Genomic DNA, 21,566 nt, shown 5'->3' on the forward strand with positions numbered 1-21,566 from the left:
TGCCAGCATTTGATGGTCACCATCGTTTATTTTAGCTACATTCTGACCTCCCACTCTTCTAAAATTACTTTCTACTCTTTACTTTCTCATATATTGTTGCAGTCAAAAGGTATTACAGGGCTTCCCTGGTGGCACAGTGGTTGAGAGTCCGTCTGCTGATGCAGGGGACACGGGTTCGTGCCCCAGTCCGGGAAGATCCCACATGCCGCGGAGCAGCTGGGCCCGTGAGCCATGGCCGCTGAGCCTGTGCGTCCGGAGCCTGTGCTCCAAAATGGGAGAGGCCACAACAGTGAGAGGCCCGTGTACCACACAAAAAAATAAATAAATAAAAGGTATTACATAGTCTTTCATGGAGACCCCACATTATTTTGCTCCTGGAACTTTGCGTATGTCATTGTGCTAAAATATCAGTTACATTCCCATCACCACATGTTCAAATATTCTCAAGCCTCAAGGCCCACCCAATCCAAAGTCCACATCGTTCAAAAAAATCATTACTATCTTCCAGATAGAAATACTGTATCTTTCCTGGACACTTCATTTGGACTTATTTTAGGACACTTTAATATTTTGTTTGGGACTTCCCCAGTGGCGCAGTGGTTAAGAATCCGCCTGCCAGTGCAGGGGACATGGATTTGATCCCTGCTCCGGGAAGATCCCACATGCTGTGCAGCACCTAAGCCCGTGTGCCACAACCACTGAGCCTGCACTCTAGAGCCTGGAGCCACAACTACTGAGCCCATGTGCCACAACTACTGAAGCCCGCATGCCTAGAGCCCGTGCTCCACAACAAGAGAAGCCACTGCAATGAGAAGCCCGTGCACCGCAATGAAGAGTAGCCCCCGCTTGCTGCAACTAGAGAAAGCCCACGCACAGCAACGAAGACCCAACGCAGCCAAAAAATAAATTAATTAATTTAAAAAAATTTTATATTCTATTGAATTATTTCTGAGGCAAGTATTGTCTTCCTTACCAGGTTGCTAGATTCCTTAGCGTAGAAAAATTCTTTATTTTTTTCTCCTTACTTCCAGCACCTATGGTTTTCAAGCTTTCAACTACTGAAATTCAACATGCCTCCTACAAATTGATATTGATCTAAATTTTTGATTGGCATTAATATCCTTATAGATAAGTATACAAGAGGAAAATGCTTAATTTCAAATCTCTGTGTTGAACATTTTCTTAATCCTATACCATCTTTATCTTCATTGCATCTAGTTAATTTCTACATAGCATTCAAATTTTATAGTTTAAAATCCGCTTATTCTACCCTAGGCCCAGATAGTAGCAGCCCATGCATGTGATCTATTAAGTGTTACTTATGGTTTTTCTGCCATCCCCAGAGGCATAAAAGACAGTCTCTCCAAGGCAGCCATGTGCTTCATATCTGGACAGATTTCATTGTTAGAGAGCTTTCCCTTTCAATGGAGTCATAACAGCCTCTTACTAACTTCAGTCAGGTTCTAGCTTTACTTTCTTGGGTTACATGGAGTAAAACTTTTTTTTTTCTGCTTGATCATAAAGAATTTCAAGACTTTCCTAAGTATTCAAAATGCCAGTGAGTAACAATTCTGGCTTAAGGTGAGTTATAAACAGATACTATGATTTATAAACATATGAATGCTTGGTTTTCATCTAATGAAACAATAAGAAATATTCTCTCATGTAATTTCTATAACTCTTGACTACCTCTCCTTTGTTAGGTACAAACACTTTGAGTGGTAAAAATGTCCTCTTGGTGAACTGATATCTTTGTCATCATGAAATGATTCTCCTTATCTCTGGTAATATTCTTTGCTCTGAAATCTAGATTGTCTGATATTCATATAGCCAATCAAGCTTTCTTTTGATTAATGTTAGTATCATATATCTTTTCCCGTCCTTTTACTTTTAACCTATTTCTATCTTTACATTAAGGTGTGTTTCTTGAAAGCTGCAAATAATTGGATTTTCCTTTTTTTTATCTAATTTGACAATCTGTCTCTTAATTTACATATTGACATATAACACACATGTTTATGTCTAATACATTTATATAGAATATATTTACATTTAATATATATTTTACATAAAATATATAGGTTTAAATATAATACAGATTATTGATATGGTCAGAGTTGAGTCTGCCATCTTTTTGTTTTCTATTTGTCCTTTCTGTTTTCTTGTTACCTTTTTCCTTTTTTCTGCTTTTGGATAAATCAAGTATTTTATGATTTCATTACATCTCCTTTGTTAATTTACTACCTATAGATCTTTAGTTCTTACTATTAAAGCAGTTATTTTTAAAAGAGATTTAAATAATAAGAAAAATTCTCATATATTTACCCATGTCGTTATCCTTTCTAATGATTTTCTTTCCTTTGTGTAGATCCATATTTTCATGTGGTATGTTTTATTCTCTTGCCTGAAAGTCTTCCTTTAATATTTTCTCCAGTAAATGTATGGAGTAAGGGATGAATTCTTTTAACTTTTATACATAAAAAAGTCTTTATTTCACCTTCACTTTTAAAAGATGTTTTTATTGGGCATAGTGTTCTAGATTGACAGAATTTTCTTTCAGTACTTTAAGGATGTTGCTTCACTGTGTTTTTACTTGTGTTATTTCCAAAGAGAAAATCTGCCGCTTTCCTAATCTTTATTATTCTGTATATAACAGAGCCTTCTCTCCCTGCCCCACTCACCCACCCCCTGCAACTGCTCTGAAGATTTTCTCTTTCTCACTATTTTTGAGCAACTTGATAATGATGTGCCTTGGTATAAGTTCTTCACATTTCTTGTTCTTGGAGTTCATTGAGATTCTTGACCTGTTGGTTTATAGTGTGGAAAATTTGGGGCCATTACTACATCAAATATTTTTTTCTGCCTTCCCAGGCCTACCTTTGGGGGCTCCAATTACACTTATATCAGTCTTCTTATATTAGTTGTCCCACAGCTCACTGATGCTCTTTAGGTTTTTTTCCTCTGTGTTTTATTTTGTATCATTTATATCATGTGTCTTCATATTCATTCATCTTTTTTTCTATGACATCCAATTTATCATTAATCATATTTAGTATATTTTTCATTTCATACTCCAAAGTCCAATTTGTATTTTGTTTTTATGTCTTCCATATCTCAACTTTATATTTTCGAATATATGGAACACATTTATAACTGTTTTAATGTCCTTGCATTCTAACATCCGTAACAGTTTTGAGTTAGTTTTAATTGATTGATTTTTCTCCTCACTATTTTCTTGCTCTTCATATTTTCTTGCTTCCTTAGCATGCTTGGTAATTTTTTATTGAATACCAGACATTGTTAGTTTTATATTATTGAGTAGTGAATGATTTTGTATTTCTATAAATAATTCTTAATTTTGTCCTGGGACACAGTTCTGTTAGGAAAAGTGTATGTATCCTTTTGGATCTTGCTATTACCATTTGTTAGGTAGGACCAGAGAAATATTCAGGCTAGAACTAATTATCCCCTACTACTGACACATAGCCCTTTTGAGTACTCTATCCAATGCCTTATGAATTTTGAGATTTTTCCAGTGTGGTTGATAGGAACAGGTACTAGTCCTGACCCTGTATGAACATAGGGTGCTATTCTCTCTAATTATTTCAGGTGGATCTTTCTTTGGTCTTGAATAGTTATGTCATGTGCCTTTGGTGATCCATACTGTGCTGAATGCTTAAGTGTTATTCATATTTCTAGGGTACCCACTCTGTTCCAGCTCTCTCATCTCCAGTATTCTGTTTTGGTAAATTCCAGCTGCCTTCATCTCTCTGGAATCTCAGCTGTCTCCTTAACAGAGTCTGTATGGCTGTGCCTGAGTTTCTCCTTCATTCTCTGTGACTTGGAAATTTTCTTAAGACAGTAAGCTGGGGCAGCTTACAAGTCGCAGCTTGTTTGTTTACTGTCTCTCATGGATCACTTGTCTGCATTTCAAGAGACTGTTGTCCAGTATCTTGAAAACCATTGTTTCATGTATTTTATGTTTGTTTTTATTTGTTTGTTTACTTATTGCAGGCAGTAATATAACTCCAGTTCCTATTACTTTCTTTTGGCTAGAATCATGAGTCCAGTCAATTCTTTTGACTGATTTTTCTTCTTAACATAAATTCTATTTCCTGTTTCTTGGTTTGTCTGATAATTTTGGATTGTATGCTAGTCATTTTATGTTTACTTTGTTCAGTGATGAATATTTTTCTTTCCTCTAAATGTCCTTGAGGTTTGTGCTGGGACACAGTAAAGTTACTTGAAAATACTTTGATCCTTTCTAGCCTTGCTTTTAAGCTTTGTTAGGTGGAACCAGAGCAACTTTTTGTGGTTAATTTTTTCTCACTACTAGGGAAATACCATTCTCAGATCTCTAACTAAATGACAGGTTTTTCCCTTTGATTGGTGGGAACACAAGCCATCTCCTCTCCTGTTTTACTCTGGATATTATTCCCTCTACTTCTTAGCACCCTTTTTTCCATAGCCTTGAGTAGTTTTCTCACACACAGTTACTGACTATCACTCAGTTGAAGACTCTAGGTGGACAATTTGCTGCAAATCTCTCTTTGAAGTTCTCTCTTCTTGGTATCATGCCATGTAAATTTTACCTCCCTTGGTCTCCTCAACTCTTAGCTTTGTATCCTCATCTCGGGGAGACTGCTGTGCTCTACCTGTGTTTTCTCTCTCTATTCAACAGACTGGAAACTATAGACAGTAAGCTGTGGCAATGTAGAGCTAACTTGGGTTCTATTCCCACTCCCAAGGATCATGACCTGCATTATCTAATGTCCAGTGTCAGAAAACTCTTGTTTCATGTAGCTTTTTTTTTTTAACTAATTTTTTTCTTTTATTGTTTCAGGTGGGAGGAAATATTCTTTCCTTGTTACTGCATCTTGGCCAGAAGTGGAAATCTTATCATTAAAAATGAAACAAAACAAAACCTGGTATATCCTGGTAAACATATTTTTTTGTTTCTCTTTTCAGAAAATAACTCAGTTATTTTAGTTTTCTTATTTGCCTTCTCATCATTTTCTTCCTAATGAAATTATGAAAGCTTCAAGCATCTTTCACAGTGTTCCAGAAGGTTTATTCTGTATAAACTACATGTTAGTCTTCAGTAGAGTATCTTTTCCTTTTCTTTTCTCCCCCTTTTTTCTTTCTTTTTTCCCATTTTTCCGTTATTATTATTATTTTTTTGATTTTGGTTGTTTGATGTGCAATATGTTTTTGTATGCAGGTAGTAAATAAACTTTGATCTTCAAAAAAAAAAAAAAACCAAAGGGCATAGGGAAAAGACAATGGAATCTTGATTGAGTAGACTTCAGTCTGAGTCCAGCTTTCACCACTTACTGTTTGTATCTTTGGGAACGATCTCTCTAAATTTTAGTAAAATGGGGATGCTAGCAATAATGTATGTCCAACCTACTCAGAAGGTTGTTCATGAGGCCCAAATGAGAATATTAAAAATTGTAATTTGTAAAGCATTTTACATGTTATTATTGCCCTTCATCACCAAGATTGGTTCAAACTTGATTTTTTCTCTCTTTCAGTATATTTGGTGTCCTTCTGTTCCTTTATTTTCTTTCTGAATACATGCCTCTCTTTTGTACTCTTTCCATGTTTTCTTCTTTCCTATCCTAATCTCACTGAATTTGTGTTTAGACCTCTGTTAAATATGGGAGAGTGTGAAAAAAATATATCAGAACAAATACATATATATATATATCAGGAAACTTGAATTCCTGTCACAGCTCTTGCACTTATGGCTAACAGACTTGAAGAAAATCATTCAACCATGCTGATTTTCAGTTTTACTGACCATGAAATGGAAATAAGATATTATTTGCTTACCTCAAAGAGTTAATGTGAGGATCAAATATATAAAATATAGACAGTATATAAATATTTTTATATATACATATTGTGTACAAATTAGTATTGCATTCTATTATTATATAAATATCCTATTATAAAAATAAATTTTATATGCAATTGCTCTATAACTACAATAATAATAAGTATATTAATAGCCTTTATTAATGTTAGTAACTGCATAGAATTCTTAAATAATTTCCTATACAGTTTTACAATACTTCTCAGAAGCATAAGTAGTATTTTCTATCTAGAAGTGACAGAAAAAATAGACTAAAGCTGGTTATTGCATTTTCCAAGGTTGTGTATGTAGATAACAAATGTCCACTACTTACAGCTTCTTGCTCAGAAATATTAAAATTACTTTCTGGAAAAATACCTTCTTAAATAGAGGTGTTTTATAGTAAGGACGTGGTGATGAAGTGCATTAATATCATGTGGGAGGTGTCACTCAAAATAAACAAAAAACCCACTAAATGCAAAATAATTTCTATATTCACTTTTAAATTTCTGTATTCACTTTTAAATTCACTTTTAAATAACTCCTGCCCCCATCCCCAGTAGTGTTAGTTAACTAACTAGTAATATAGTGGAAACTAAAATTCAGGTAAAAGAAATGACTACAACACAATTTCATTCTCTGATTCATTTAAAATATATATTTTTAAATTTTTATTGGAGTATACTTGATTTACAATGTTGTTAGTTTCAGGTGTAGAGCAAAGTGAATCTGTTATACATACACATATATCTCTTCTTCTTTTTTTTTTTTTTTTTTGTGGTATGCGGGCCTCTCACTGTTGTGGCCTCTCCTGTTGCGGAGCACAGGCTCTGGACGCGCAGGCTCAGCGGCCATGGCTCACGGGCCTAGCCGCTCCACGGCATGTGGGATCTTCCCGGACTGGGGCACGAACCTGTGTCCCCTGCATCAGCAGGCTGACTCTCAACCACCGTGCCACCAGGGAAGCCCCCATTCTTTTCTAGATTCGTTTCCCATATAGACCATTACAGAGTATTGAGTAGAGTTCCCTGTGCTATACAGTAGGTCCTTATGAGTTATCTATTTTATATACAGTAGTGTGTATGTGTCAATCCCAATCTTCCAATTTATCCCTTCTCCTGCTTTACCTCCCCCCCCAGTAACTATAAGTTTATTTTCTACAAGGAATGATTCATTTGGATTAACTGAATTTTTCAGATGATTGAAGGCTATACACCTTTTTAACCCCAGCTTATTTTTTTAAGAATTGAGAGTATCATCAGGGAATTCCCTTCTAGAGGCCAAATATCTGTATTATATGCTAGTTTTACTCTATGGACATCGTTTTTAAAAGATTTTCACAGAGTCAGGTGAACAATGATTTGTATGATTATTTTCTGCTTCTTCCACTAGAGTATAATTTCTTAGAGATTAGAGACCACATCTATTTTATTCACAAGCTTAATGCTGGGCTCTCACATGATAACAGATAATTGTATGCATTCAGTAAATATTTGTTGTATTCATGTGGGGAGTATTATAGAATCTATTGGAATACCATAACATCTAACTTTGGACTTATATTTTTAACTTGTTAAATCACATTTTGGTAATTTGGTCCCATACCTGAGGATTCTCTGATTTATTTTTCATTCTTACTGCTTTTTTCTGTCTAGTGAATCAGGATTGTTGTATGACACAATGGTTGGTGCTATTTAACTTGCTACTTGTTTGAATGAAATTTTTAAGTCTTAAAACCTAGATGTGAGCCACAGCTTGACTGCTTACAGACCATGTGGCCTGGTGTAAGTGACTGTGCACAGGCATCCCTGGTGTCTCTCTCTACATCCAAATTTCCTCCTATAAGGGCACCAGTCAGTTTGGGTTAGGGCTCAACCCTAACGGCCTCATTTTAACTTAATCACCTTTGTAAAGGCCCTCTCCTCGAACACAGTCACATTCTGCAATACTGGGGTTTAAGACTTAAAAATCTGAATTTTGGAGGGACACGGTTCAGTCTATAACAGGAAGTGTCTGAGATAAACTAGTTATAGGTGTAAATAATATGGTCACTACAGTGTGTGTTATTTTAGAGCTTGGACTCTGGATTTCACTGCCTTTATTTTCATTGAGTGTTATCATTTGCAAAGACCACTGCTTACAGGCTGTATGACCTTGGAAAAGTTATAGAATCTCACCAAACCTCCATTTTTTAACCTGTAAAAAAAGAAAAAAATGATACTCTTTATTGTTGTACCTGTCACTTAGTAAGTGTACCATAAATGATAGCAAATTTTATATTTCTTTGCAAATAATTTAATAAAGATATATATACCACCTTTGTCTAATTTTGCTTATAAATCTAACAGTTTTCTTATTGTATATACACACACATAAAAGTATTTCACTGTAAAATATGCGTTACTTTTTTGCCAAAACTCATTATACTAGCTACTTCAGAATTAATTCATTGTGATTTTTTTCCCAAAGGACTATAGCTCCACAAACTTGTTTTCTACAGTCAGAATGAATCCTAGGAGACTTGAGAATGTACAGAATTTTCAAGTGATGGATAGTGTAGGGTCATGGAATAGGAGTTCCAGTAGCATCAGCTGTAGGGAGAAGCTGGATATTGTATTTAAGAACAAAATATAACCTGATACATAAAATTTAATACAGTTAAAAATTAGGTATTAAAACATTCCTGTTTTCTTAATCCTAATCTAACATAAGCAACAATTATGTCTATAAATAGTAGGGTCTGTATGCTTAGTGATCAAAGAATGCCCATCTCATCCTGTTCTTAGATAAAATGACATGCTTATCTTTATAGTTTCTCAGCCTTTCTAGACAAACAGAAAGGAACTCCCAGAGAAGGAGTAAAGGTACCTGTTAATGGGACATTTCAAGATAAGAAGGGGGGTAAAATCTATTTTCCAGTTAGTGTCTTTTAAAAAAGGAGAATACAGACATGTTCAATTAATGGGGGAAAACATGAGAATTTTAGGAAAGGAAATTAAAAATTAAGAAAATAAAAAAGAAATTAATTCATCTTCTAAGAACTGTTAGGACATATACTTTTTCAGTCATGGTCACAACGTAATTCTTTTTGTCATTATGGGTTTACGGTTGTGTGTGTGTGTATGAATGTGAGAGCAGCGGATAAACATAAAGGACTGCGTTAGCAGTAGAATGTTGAACCTAGTTTAAAGCACTGTTAACGTCTGGATTCTCTTTGAACTGTCTGAAATGCTATGCGATGGCCACATAGGGTGTAAAAGGTGAGAAAGTGGCAAGGCTGGTATTACCATCCAAGCTAGTTCCTACTCTGAGGTTTATTAATGGCGCCATTTTGGGCAGGTGAGGAAAGGACAATAACACCTACTCTGCTGCATCACTGCATTGCATAAACAAGTCATGAGAGCCAATGGATGACAGATTGTTTGGAAAGATGCGGAAGGTGATTTAATTGTAAGGGACTATAATTATTTATTATTGTGATCATCAAGGATATCTCAGCATAGAAAAAGAGAAGATCTGAACAATGAATTGCTAACTTTGGATTTTGGAAATAACCTTTGTCTTTAGTAATATTACTGATCTACAGAATCTTGTTTACTTTATATTTTTCTTATCTCTTCCCTCTGTGTCAATATCCTTGATGTGAATTCAGATTCTGGGCCACTCGATACATGTTTTGAATTGTAAAGCTTATACTTTTTACAACCTAACTCCATTCCTTTTTAATGAGAAGAAAAAGGGTTTTACACGTTTGATGAATAATTGAAAGAGCTGGCCACCCCCCCAAAAAAATAGAATTTAGAATTTCAGGAAAGTACTCTGATAACCTAATATAAAAGTACTCTATTAACCCAAAACTCAGTTCTCTAAAACCTCAGTCCCATTCATTTGAATTTAAAGTCCATGGTTTTCAAAAATAAGGAGTGATTAACAGAGTGTATGATTAATCACCTCTGGATTTACATTTCTAAAATGAAATGCAGAAGTAGGTCTGATGACAAGAGCCGGCTGACATGTACTTCCAGTATTGGGGGTGCTCACTGAATCTTCTCTTGGCCATCTTATTCTGCTGGAAGAGGTTATCAGTCTGAATCCTCTTATTCATCATTTCAGAAGGTTCTGGGTGTTAGTAAGGAACTCTTCTTCAGTAAGAAAGAAACCAACTCCTTCAACCTTCCCTCATAGCAGGGATACTTTAGAGATGCAATCATCTTTTGGTTCTTTTGTTACACCCTATCACTACTTCCACTCCTGGAAATACTGTCCATTTGGGCTAGATTTGGTGTTCATCAGAACATAGTACACAGTCACCAATTCTATTGTAAGGCATTAAACTTTTCTACCGTATGGTTGGGACACATTTCATATGGTCTAACAGAGCAAATGGAAGATTAAAAGATTAGTATTGGTATGTCATTATGCAGAGGAGGATTTTTATAGACATCAGTGATGACCGAAACCTAGCAATGACTTTGACAAAGTTTAGATGGTTAATACTTTGATCTATTTCAGGTGTCATGGTTTAGAACACAATGATAGGATGAAAAAGAGAACCTATATCCTGACTTTTTGATTTCACTTCAGAATGTTTGGGGATTGTTATTTCTATGCCGAGTAAACTTAAATCTGTCATTGTGGACCACGTTTAAGAGATGTTGACTTTTCTCGGAGTCTTAGAAATTACCTAGTAAATCACATCATTATAATGAGATAAAAATGCAAGGCCAGCTATCATTAACTATAAAACTTACCACATATGCTTGGAATTGTTCTAAACAGTACACGCACACACGATTTACCTCTAACTCTTACAACAATTGTGCAATATAGTTTTACTGTCTCTATTTTACATATTAGGAAACTGAGGCTGAAAGCAAATAAGTGACTTGCCCAAGACAACATAGCTAGTAACTCGTGAGTCAGGATTTGAACCCAGATCTATAAATGCATCAAAGCCAGGTTCATTTCCATTACACTGTGTAGTTGCAAAGACAGGAATAGAAACAAATTTTCTGACTCCCTGTCCCATTCTTTTTCCATTAAGCTAAGACAGTCAATTTTCTAACCTGTGATAGTCATGCAATTTGAACTTGTTTTCCATGGGCACTAATTTCACTAACCCACTGGAAAGAAATAAAGCTTATAGCACAGACCTTAAGACCAATGATTATATTTTATAGGAAAGAAATTAATTCATGAAAAAAAGAAAGGGAAATATTCTAGCTTTGATGGGATTCGGAATATTGACACAATCTCAGCGTTGGATAGCCTTAGATCAGTTTTCTGGAACAATATTTAAAGGGGCTTTGATCCCATCAATTCTAACTTATATATGTGTCTGTGACACTGAATTGAGACACTTTGGAACAGATGCAGATGGAAGCAAACGGAATCCTAGGTGCTCTTGCTATATGCAGCTTTCTTCAGATGTAGAAATCTTTAAATCTTTACTTGGCTTGTAGGACAACCCATCTGTCTTCTTTTTCCCTCCCCTCCCACTTATGAAGGGAGCTGAGTTAGAAACATGTTTGTCTATGAGGAAATGTGTCTGGTGTTGGTGAGGAATTCAGTTCTGATATAGGATTATGGAGTACTAAACTTTGAGCAGGGTCCTTGGACATTATCTGTTGCATTCTAGGGGAGGTATCATGAAGACACATTAGAACTACTTTAGAAATAATATCTGTTCAAATCTGCCACCTTGACAGGATCCTAAAAGATGGAAACTAAATTGATGTGGTATATTAAGTTTAGCATGACCTTGAACAACTGGTTTTACAGTTTGGCTGTTGTTGTGGGTGTCACCCATAGTATACTATAAAAATGAGCTGCATCTCCACAGGTTCAGTCTTAGAGCACCAGCTGGTGAGCAATGCAAGGAGCAGTCGTGTAACCAACTTACATCGTCTTCAACATGAAGATAGCTGCAGTGCCAATGCTTCTGACCCTGGCTCTTTGCCTCATACAAGGTGAGCAATTTACCTGTAGTCTAAGCCTCTTGCCAGACATCCTAAAGCTCTGGACAGGGACTTGTCTCTCTCCCTCCTTCTTCAGTGTGTGTGTGTATGTATGTATGTATGTATGTGTGTATATATATATATCCCTGAAATACCTTGCCAGATGTAGAGTTTTGAAGAATTACATACGTGGTTTTATAGCTATGTTATCTTTAGAAATGACAAGTAGTTTGAGATAATCTGAATTTTTATCCATCAGAAATCCTTCCATTAATTCAACATTAATTCTGAAAAGCTAATAGATTCTTTTCCATATTCCCCTCACCAAACATAAAAGTTCATAACAATATGAATTATATATATTATACATATGTAGGATATTAAGCCTATGAATTGATGCTGATATGAATTATGTGTATAACAGATATTTAAAACTTACATGTACTTAATATGTATATTTTAATACTATATTTGTAAATAAAACATTAAAAACTCAAATTCAGTCATCTGTTTTTATTTTAAAGCAGTAGTGCTTTCTAGCAAATTTTATTTTTGTGTTTTCAAATCCTAAATGGATTGAAAATATTTCATCTAATTGGTAAGGGACTTCTGTGGGAGCTAGGAAGTAGGTTTTTGCTTTTGCTATTTGAATTTGAAGGGAACACAAGATTGCCTAGACTTAACCTGCTATGAAGCATTTACATATTTTAAAAGGAAACCTCAGAGATGGAGAGTGAGGAGACCATTATACACAAATGATGCCCACTTTCCTAAAAAAGTGTATGGGTACAAAAAAAGTCTGTTAATGAGAGAGTATATTAGTCTGTGAGTTTAATCTTAATATTTACCAGATCTCTAATTTTTGTGGCTATAATGAGGAGGCGGAGCTACCAGAATTCAGAAAATTTAATTTTATGTATATATATGATATAAACTTTATGCTACACTATACCTTAAAACTATAATTGATATATTTGATATGTGTACTATGTTATAATTTTAAAAGAGGCCTGCAATACTTTGTTCTGAAAGGATCTTTTAGAAATCAGATATTTTGAGGGGGTAAGAAAGCATATGAGTAAGTATGATTTTTCAAAGTAATTGGAACTTTATGAGCGAGAGATCTTTCTGACTGTATATACTGCCTGGTGCAGTGCCCTCACTTCATTTGCCGTGGTAAATTTTAATGTGTTCAAATCAATTTGTGGTTTTAAAATATACTGCCATTAAAATAAGCAAGATACTACACTCAGTAATTGTTTTACTTATTAAATGTTTTACATTCCCTTAACTTTGGTTTCTGTATTTTTGTCCCAGATGCTGCCAGTGAAGGTGAAAATCAGGTTAGTCCTGCTTTTGCTCTTCATTGAATTCATTCCAAGATCCCTAAAGAAAAATGTTCTGTGGCCAACACCTTCATATTATAATACAGATATATTATACTCATGGGTACTAATAGCTTTTGTTAAAAACACAGAAACAGGTCTTTATGAATCAAGACATGAATCACACACACACACCAGTCAACGTCTTAATGATAATGGATATCTGCAAGAGGCAATCTACCACACTAAAGGAGTGCTTTAAAATTCCATAAACAAACACACTAGTGAATTACTATTGTTCAGTTTAACAGCTGAAAAGTCATGATACACATAGGAAGCTGAAATAACTTTTCTTGTGATCATTATGCAAAAAGGGGCTGTCTGTATCTTGTATATAGTCAGTGTATATATTTCATTCAATACATATTTACTGAGCATCTATTGTATGTCAGATCCTGTTTGAGATGCCAGGGATATAAAAACAAAAAAGAACGCTGCCGTCATGGAGCTTACATTTTAGTGGAAGAAAACAAACAAGTTAATAAGTAAATTAGTAAAATATATACAACATTAAATAATGATTAGTGCTAGAAGAAAAATAAAGCAGGATGGAAGACAGGAATTTCTGGGGATGGAGATGGTATCAGTTCTTATGAGATAGTCAGGTAAGTTCTCTCTGAGAAGATAGCATTAGAACATGGATCTAAAGGTGAGGTGGGAGTGAATCATGAAGTTACTTGTAACTCTCAGCAGACCAGGCAGAAGCACCTGTGATGGCAGAGGCCCTGACTCTGGAAGGGTCTGCACCAACTCTAAGGGATCTTTTGATTGAGAAATGAAGGAATCGTTTTCTATAGAAATTAAACATTTTTTAATCTATTTGAAAGACACGTTGAAAGAGCCAATTATACACACACACACACACACACACACACACACAACTGTGCCATTATTTCAGATTGAAAATATTTCTACTTATGTAGCAGGTATTTGCTATGTTTCTCAAAGACCACGAACATTGAAAGAATAAAATAGTAAAAAGATTCTTTTCTACACCAAAACTCTTATAAATGTGGTTAAAATACTCTTGCTGTATTTTATTGTTACTTTTTTTTTAAAGAAACAGGAATATTCTAGAGAATTCCATTATAGTCTCTATTATTTCATTTAAGTTTTTTTTTTCATTTTAACATCTTTATTGGAGTATAATTGCTTTACAATGGTGTGTTAGTTTCAGCTTCACAACAAAATGAATCAGTTATATATATACATATGTTCCCATTTCTCTTCCCGCTTGCGTCTCCCTCCCTCCCACCCTCCCTATCCCACCCCTCCAGGCAGTCACAAAGCACCGAGCTGATCTCCCTGTGCTATGCGGCTGCTTCCCACTAACTATCTACCTTACGTTTGGTAGTGTATATATGTCCATGCCTCTCTCTCGCTTTGTCACCGTTTACCCTTCCCCCTCCCCATAGCCTCAAGTCCATTCTCTAGTAGTAAGTCTGTGTCTTTATTCCTGTTTCACCCCTAGGTTTTTCATGACATTTTTTTTCTCTTAAATTCCATATATATGTGTTAGCATACGGTATTTGTCTCTCTCTTTCTCACTTACTTCACTCTGTATGACAGACTCTAGGTCTATCCACCTCATTACAAATAGCTCAATTTCGTTTCTTTTTATGGCTGAGTAATATTCCATTGTATATATGTGCCACATCTTCTTTATCCATTCATCCAATGATGGACACTTAGGTTGTTTCCATCTCTGGGCTATTGTAAATAGAGCTGCAATGAACATTTTGGTACATGACTCTTTTTGGATTATGGTTTTCTCAGGGTATATGCCCAGTAGTGGGATTGCTGGGTCATATGGTAGTTCTATTTGTAGTTTTTTAAGGAACCTCCATACTGTTCTCCACAGTGGCTGTATCAATTTACATTCCCACCAACAGTGTAAGAGGGTTCCCTTTTCTCCACACCCTCTCCAGCATTTATTGTTTGTAGATTTTTTGATGATGGCCATTCTGACTGGTGTGAGATGATATCTCATTGTAGTTTTGATTTGCATTTCTCTAATGATTAGTGATGTTGAGCATTCTTTCATGTGTTTGTTGGCACTCTGTATATCTTCTTTGGAGAAATGTCTATTTAGGTCTTCTGCCCATTTTTGAATTGGGTTGTTTGTTTTTTTGTTATTAAGCTGCATGAGCTGCTTATAAATTTTGGAGATTAATCCTTTGTCAGTTGCTTCATTTGCAAATATTTTCTCCCATTCTGAGGGTTGTCTTTTGGTCTTCTTTATGGTTTCCTTTGCTGCGCAAAAGCTTTGAAGTTTCATTAGGTCCCATTTGTTTACTTTTGTTTTTATTTCCATTTCTCTAGGACGTGGGTCAAAAAGGACCTTGCTGTGATTTATGTCATAGAGTGTCCTGCCTATGTTTTCCTCTAAGAGTTTGATAGTTTCTGGCCTTACATTTAAGTTTGCTGATTAAAGAGAGGTTCAGAAACTTCTATTGCCTAAGTAGAGTGGGATGGTAGGGTAGAAAAAAAGCCTGGATTTTTGAGAATCGAAGAGCATGCTCATTTGGATATTTCATACTGGAAAAAGAAGGGTATTGTGTAAATCTTACTGAGCATGAAGCCATGATTTTCTTTTTTCAGTGTCTATGATAATGGGTAGTAGTTTCGGTGGATATTTCAAGTTTTGCACTGATATTTCTCATACTGTTGAACTCTATTTCACTGAAAAACATTTAAAAAACAAATTTAGCCACCTCTCGTGTTGGCATAAGCAAAAAAGAATATAAAACATAATTATTTATCTGGAAATATTTCTGATCATAGTCTTTGGATATTTTGTCAGAAATGAAAACTATTAATTTAGTCTTTCTTATAGTGCTGGAAATTTTATTTTCCAAGTTCAGTAGCTCAAGTTCTTTCTAGTACAACATAAAAACATGTTGAATTTTACAAACATGAGCCAGAATAGCACAGAAAAGCACTGGAGTAATCTGCAAGGATCTTTACCATATGCTTAAATTTGTCATCCCAGAAGAGTTAATACGAAGCCATGGCAACCTTGATGATGCTCTAACACAGAGCAGGGGTGATGCCAGCTCCTGAGGGGTTTATGGTGATGCCTGGGGAGGAAAAATGGAAAACACTGGGCAATATCACAGCCAGTGAAGGAAAACAGAAAGAGCTTGGCCCTACAGGGCTCCAGTTTCTCTGAGACAAGTGGAGAAAACACAAAGAGCAACTAAAGCAAACAAAACAAAACAAAAATGAGCCAAAGACTGGAAGTTAGATTGCAAGTAATCGGTTGCTGGGAAGTCATCTCACCAACTCAGGATTCCTTTACGGTCCAGACCTGTTCCTGTTTCAGCCCTCTCTATTATGGTCATTGGGAGGTTATTTCCTTTTTCCCAGAGAAAAACACAACTGCTGATTTCAATTTTTATGGCCTTTTCCTATTTCCCAAAAGAACACACTGGATAACCTCATAACTCAGAAAAATAGCATCGAGTTCCATCTTTACTAATTACAAACTGTGAACAAATTTCTTACCTGTTCTCTGGGACTCAGTTGTCCATTCATATAAAAATAAAAGTGTGTCTTTCTAGGATTTAGGTATTTTTCTAATTATGACACAGGAGAAGTCCAATTCAGGAATTATCTTGATTGAGAATGTTCTTTTTCAGTTGACCACTAAAAACTATTTAAAGCTTTATTCTAGTGTTATCATGAATCTTTGTTTTCAGCACTTTCTTTAAGACCCACCTCACAAGGGATATATTTCTATTACAGAGTCACCAGGCTGTTCTCTGGTTCTATGACAATGTTTTTATCTGGACTTTATAGAATCAGTTATATCCAGCCAGCTAAGCAGTAACTTGCAATACTGGCATAAGATACTATAGAATCAGAGACCAGACACGGATCTCAAGAGGCCCCGTTGTCAGTCTGTTGCCAGAAATTATTGCTCTGCTACTCAGATAAGATCACTGGGTGGTGGTAATACTCTTAGAGATGTTTTAGTAGGTCACCCTTAGCGAAATTTCCTAGGGCTGGTCTCTGAAATTATTTATTCTTCTTCACCATTAATCATTTATTCTGCAAGTGCTACCAACTGCCTCCTGTTTATAGGATGCTAGGTTAGTTACATCATTATCCATTAGATGGTAAGCACCATTTAGGCAAGGATCCTTCCTGCCTTATTTATTGCTGTATCCATGACACCCAGGAAAGTATAGCATCCTCATAATAAGTGTTTGTTGATTAACTGAATGATTATTATGAAGATATAGGAGGCTGAATAGAATTCTATAATCTGTCCTTTGGAAGAGGTTGCCTATGTCAGAGTTGGAGCAAAGGCTTGATTGATTTACTTATATTTTCTGGTGCGAGGATCTTTATGCTTTGTATTTTCAAAGTCAAAACAAAACAAAAAACCAAAAGAAAAAAAAAAGAAAACATAGATTACAAAGGCTTTAAAGGACCAGTGGATTTCCTAAACTAATAGGTAGTATAACATTTTAAATCAGTACTTTACTAAGTAGTGCAAATGCACCATTAATGTTAAGCTCCTAGAAAAAAAGTGAGTGACATATAGCAGGCCTTCATCAAATATATTGCAACATTTTCATATACCTTTTAATGGCCAATATTATTGAACTGTGTGCTAGGTATTTTATATGCATCATCTTAGCATATTCCAATAATAATGGCAATAGCAACAACAACTATAATAATAAAGCAGGAGGAAGAGGAGAGGTAGAGAATCTAATTATTGAATATCTGCTATGTATCAGGCACTCTTTGAGGGATTTACATGCTTATGATATTTAATCCACACGAAACTTGTGAAACACATATACTTATATCCTCTGTTTTTACAGATAGAGTAAATGAGCCTTTGAGAAGTTCATTTTCTATGGCTATTGGGCTTGTAAGTGAGAACCCTGGAAGATAAGCTCAGATCTTTTGACTCCAAGTCCCTTGTTCTTTCCATTTCACTAATGACTTTAGATGAATGCTTTTAGGTGAATTTTCAATCTCCAACAGACAATCCAGATTCATTACTTTTATTTTGTATTATCTGTATCACCTGAGTGAATGTCTTCCATACAAAGCGGGTGGTGGTCATGAAATAATATTGTTCTTAGAAGGTAAAGTCTTGCTTTGATGAGATTTCTGTAAGCACTTTTTTCATATTTTCCTAAGGAAACATGCAATGAATATAGGGCACTGATGAAAAATGGAAAACTGTTCTGTTCCCGAGATAAAAACCTTTTTCAAAGCTCTGATGGAATAGTGTTCATCAACAAATGTGCCACATGCAAAATGATATTGTGAGTAAAGTTCAATCTTTCTTTCAAGTGTTTTGAGTTACAAGTTATTCTCTGAACTACTAAATGTATTATTTTTATTTTCTGTCAAATATACTTTTCTAAATCTAAGTGGGTAAATAAAAATGCTTAGCAGATCACTGTGATAGCTACCATCAAGTAAAGTTGGATAAATGCCACCCACTCTGAAAGATTTTAATAATAACTCATGGTATTCCAAAATATCCCAGAGGGCCTGGTATCAGTACCTCATGCAACACTTAATAGTTTTTTGAGGATGTACTTCCAAGTTGAGTTTTCTGACCCTGGGAGAAAAGAATTCTTGAGCCTGTTAAGACCTGACTCTGTTGTACCCCTGAGAATGATGCCAGACTCTTCTTGTGAGAGCCAACCAGGAGAATCAGGATACACCCTGACTCTGTGAGCTGCCAGTGTCTTCAGACATCTAGGATTATGCTAGCATGAGACGGACCCTAGGATTGACTGTGGCTTCCAACTCCCCACAACTCAGAAAGAATTAATATCCTGGAGGTTTACTGACATCTTTGCAATGCTTCTTAACTATTTCCTTCTCTCCAGTGACACTCCATAGGTGGTAAAGGCTTGAGTTATCAGTTGCAAGTCCTCAAATCAAAGGGACCGAATTTGGTTTTGAACAGGGAATTCATTCTCGGTTTCTGACCACCATCAAAACTTCAACTCTGGGGGCTTCCCTGGTGGTGCAGTGGTTGAGAGTCCGCCTGCCGATGCAGGGGACACGGGTTCGTGGCCCGGTCCGGGAAGATCCCACATGCCGTGGAGCGGCTAGGCCCGTGAGCCATGGCCACTGAGCCTGCGCGTCCGGAGCCTGTGCTCCACAACGGGAGAGGCCACAACAGTGAGAGGCCCGCGTACCACAAAAAAAAAAAAAAAACCTTCAACTCTGGTACCAAGCCAACACAAAACTTACCCACTGAAGATAATTATATTATAATCAGCTTTTAAAATGCCAAGTTGGTAATGTGTCAAGGCATTTAATCTGACATAGTCATTGATATTGGGATAACAAAGCTCTGATCACATGTGCTGCTCCTAATGAAGACACTGTAGGAAGATGAAGGAAGGCAGGGCAAAATTTAGGGAGGAAGGACTCCCAGGGCAAGTTGAACAATCCTTTCTTAGCCTCTTGAAAGCTGAATGTAAACCAGCAGGTGTAATATTTACTAAAGAGTTTCCTCCTTGTTACATAGGATGTTTTGTTAGGAGACTGAAACTATAAATAGAATAAATTTATTGAAAAATAATTTAAAATAAAAATTAAATGCCTTTAGACATACAAGGCGGGTTATTTATCACTTTGAGGTCACTCACGCAATTATTATCTTTATTACTTATGTAAATTATATTGGGATAAACTTGGCTTCTTAACCTGGAAAGGAGGAGACTGTATGAGGCATTAAAGTTATCTTTAAATTGCTGAATTTGCTCTGTGGGTCCTTAGAGATTGGAACCTCAGACCAGGACAGGTGGGTAGATTTTGGATCAATCTGAATATGGTCTTTCAAAGAGAGCATTCCAAAAATGATATAAATGGCTTTTAGAGTTGGTGACCACCTGGATGATGGAAGTATTTAAGGTGGGTAATCAGTTATACAGTTAACAGTAAAGATTCTTGCCTTTAATAGAACCACATTTGAGATATATTTCAGCCCTGAGGAGAGATTTACAGTACCTGTGGTTATTTCCAGACATACCGCCACTTCTGACAAGCTAGATTAAGCTGAGAAGAATAGCCAAAATTAAGTTTACCATGTATGATGTTAGACCTAAAATTGGTCAAGCATATCTGAGCTATTCTGTTCTTTGCTATCTTCCAGAGAAAAAGAAGCAAAATCCCAGAGAAGGGCCAGGCATTTAGCAAGAGCCAGGGCTACTGCCCCAGCAAAGGTGAGACTATTTGGAGTCAACTTGTCATATTTGCTTTAGAGATTATGTTCAACTCTATTCAGATCTCTTTATTTCTTAATTACTAGGTCATACCTGTTGTGAGGCCAGCTACTTAGAAGGGAGGGAACATGGCGTAGTCCAGGGGTAGGCTAAATATCTGGTACAGCTTGTCCATAGGTCCAACCCATGACCCAACTCTCTGAAAACATCTGGGGCACTGACAGATGCTAAGAGGTGGTGTAAGCCAGTGTGATGTCTGCCTTCCACGGCCGTTTCTCATTTCTACTGTCCTGTCTTAGCTCCAACAAGAGAATTCACGGGACTGTAGAACTTAAGTTCAAGTCTCAGAATTCGGACAATTTATGTATACCTGGGTCTCAGTTTTTTCACCTGTGAAATGGAATGTGGATCAAATGAGAAACTAACTTTTAAAAGCCAGCTACAATGTTTAACATGTGTTAGCAGACATTTGACTCATTTTATTTCCTTTCTCTTTTCCTCTTTCTCTTCTGACTGAACATATTTTCTAATACTTGGAGATTTCTCCTAATTCAAGTAGACTTGCTTATTTATATCTGTTTTGCAAATTGGGATTCAGGCTAATATTTGTTGGAGAAAACTGTTCTGTGGTAAAAAAAAAATTTTAATTAAATAAAATGAAAGAAACTATACAGATGCAACCCAACACATAACCATTTCCCTTTATAAATAATTTTTTATTATACAAAAATTCTTATTTATACAAAAAAATAAAAGTTATAGGCCCAGACTTGTTGAACTCTCTGTCTACGATGTCTTACAATAAGTTATTGACAAAGCTGGGGCTATTGCCAGGTATTCTGACAACTACTCATATTATTCCAGGTCTCCTATGTAGCTTCTTCTCCAATATCTTCTTTCTCTTCCTCCTCTCCTGCCTCTGACACATAACTAAAATGATCAGTCAGGGAAGGCACACCCAAATTACATGAATATCCCTGGTCTAACCAAGCTACCATTCTCCTTGTCAGTGTTACTCAGGACTGTCTGAGCACCTCAGCCTCCGCAGTAGACCGAGTCAACCAAATCTTTGCCCGGGCTCAACCAGTCTCACTTTTAAAACAATAACATAGTCACCACACAATTGGTCAATAACTACAAACTCTTTGAGCAA

General features: G+C 36.0%; 1 protein-coding gene across 4 annotated transcripts in view; it reads left to right on the forward strand.

Moving 5' to 3' along the window:
- Positions 1–21,566, forward strand: part of SPINK5 (serine peptidase inhibitor Kazal type 5) — a 323,807-nt gene that overhangs the window by 241,084 nt on the left and 61,157 nt on the right. For 3 of the 4 annotated variants that reach the window (XM_079915720.1, XM_079915718.1, XM_079915719.1), the window contains 5 exons: positions 4,844–4,938; positions 11,700–11,826; positions 13,132–13,157; positions 18,363–18,490; positions 20,344–20,413. In XM_079915720.1, the coding sequence (XP_079771846.1) occupies positions 11,772–11,826; positions 13,132–13,157; positions 18,363–18,490; positions 20,344–20,413 (279 nt within the window). In that variant the 5' untranslated portion in view covers positions 4,844–4,938; positions 11,700–11,771. The remainder of the gene's footprint in view (positions 1–4,843; positions 4,939–11,699; positions 11,827–13,131; positions 13,158–18,362; positions 18,491–20,343; positions 20,414–21,566) is intronic. The other variant, XM_079915721.1, reaches the window with a different exon arrangement.

The sequence above is a fragment of the Stenella coeruleoalba genome (assembly GCF_951394435.1).
Source record: "Stenella coeruleoalba genome assembly, chromosome: 3".
Taxonomy (NCBI): Eukaryota; Metazoa; Chordata; class Mammalia; order Artiodactyla; family Delphinidae; genus Stenella; species Stenella coeruleoalba.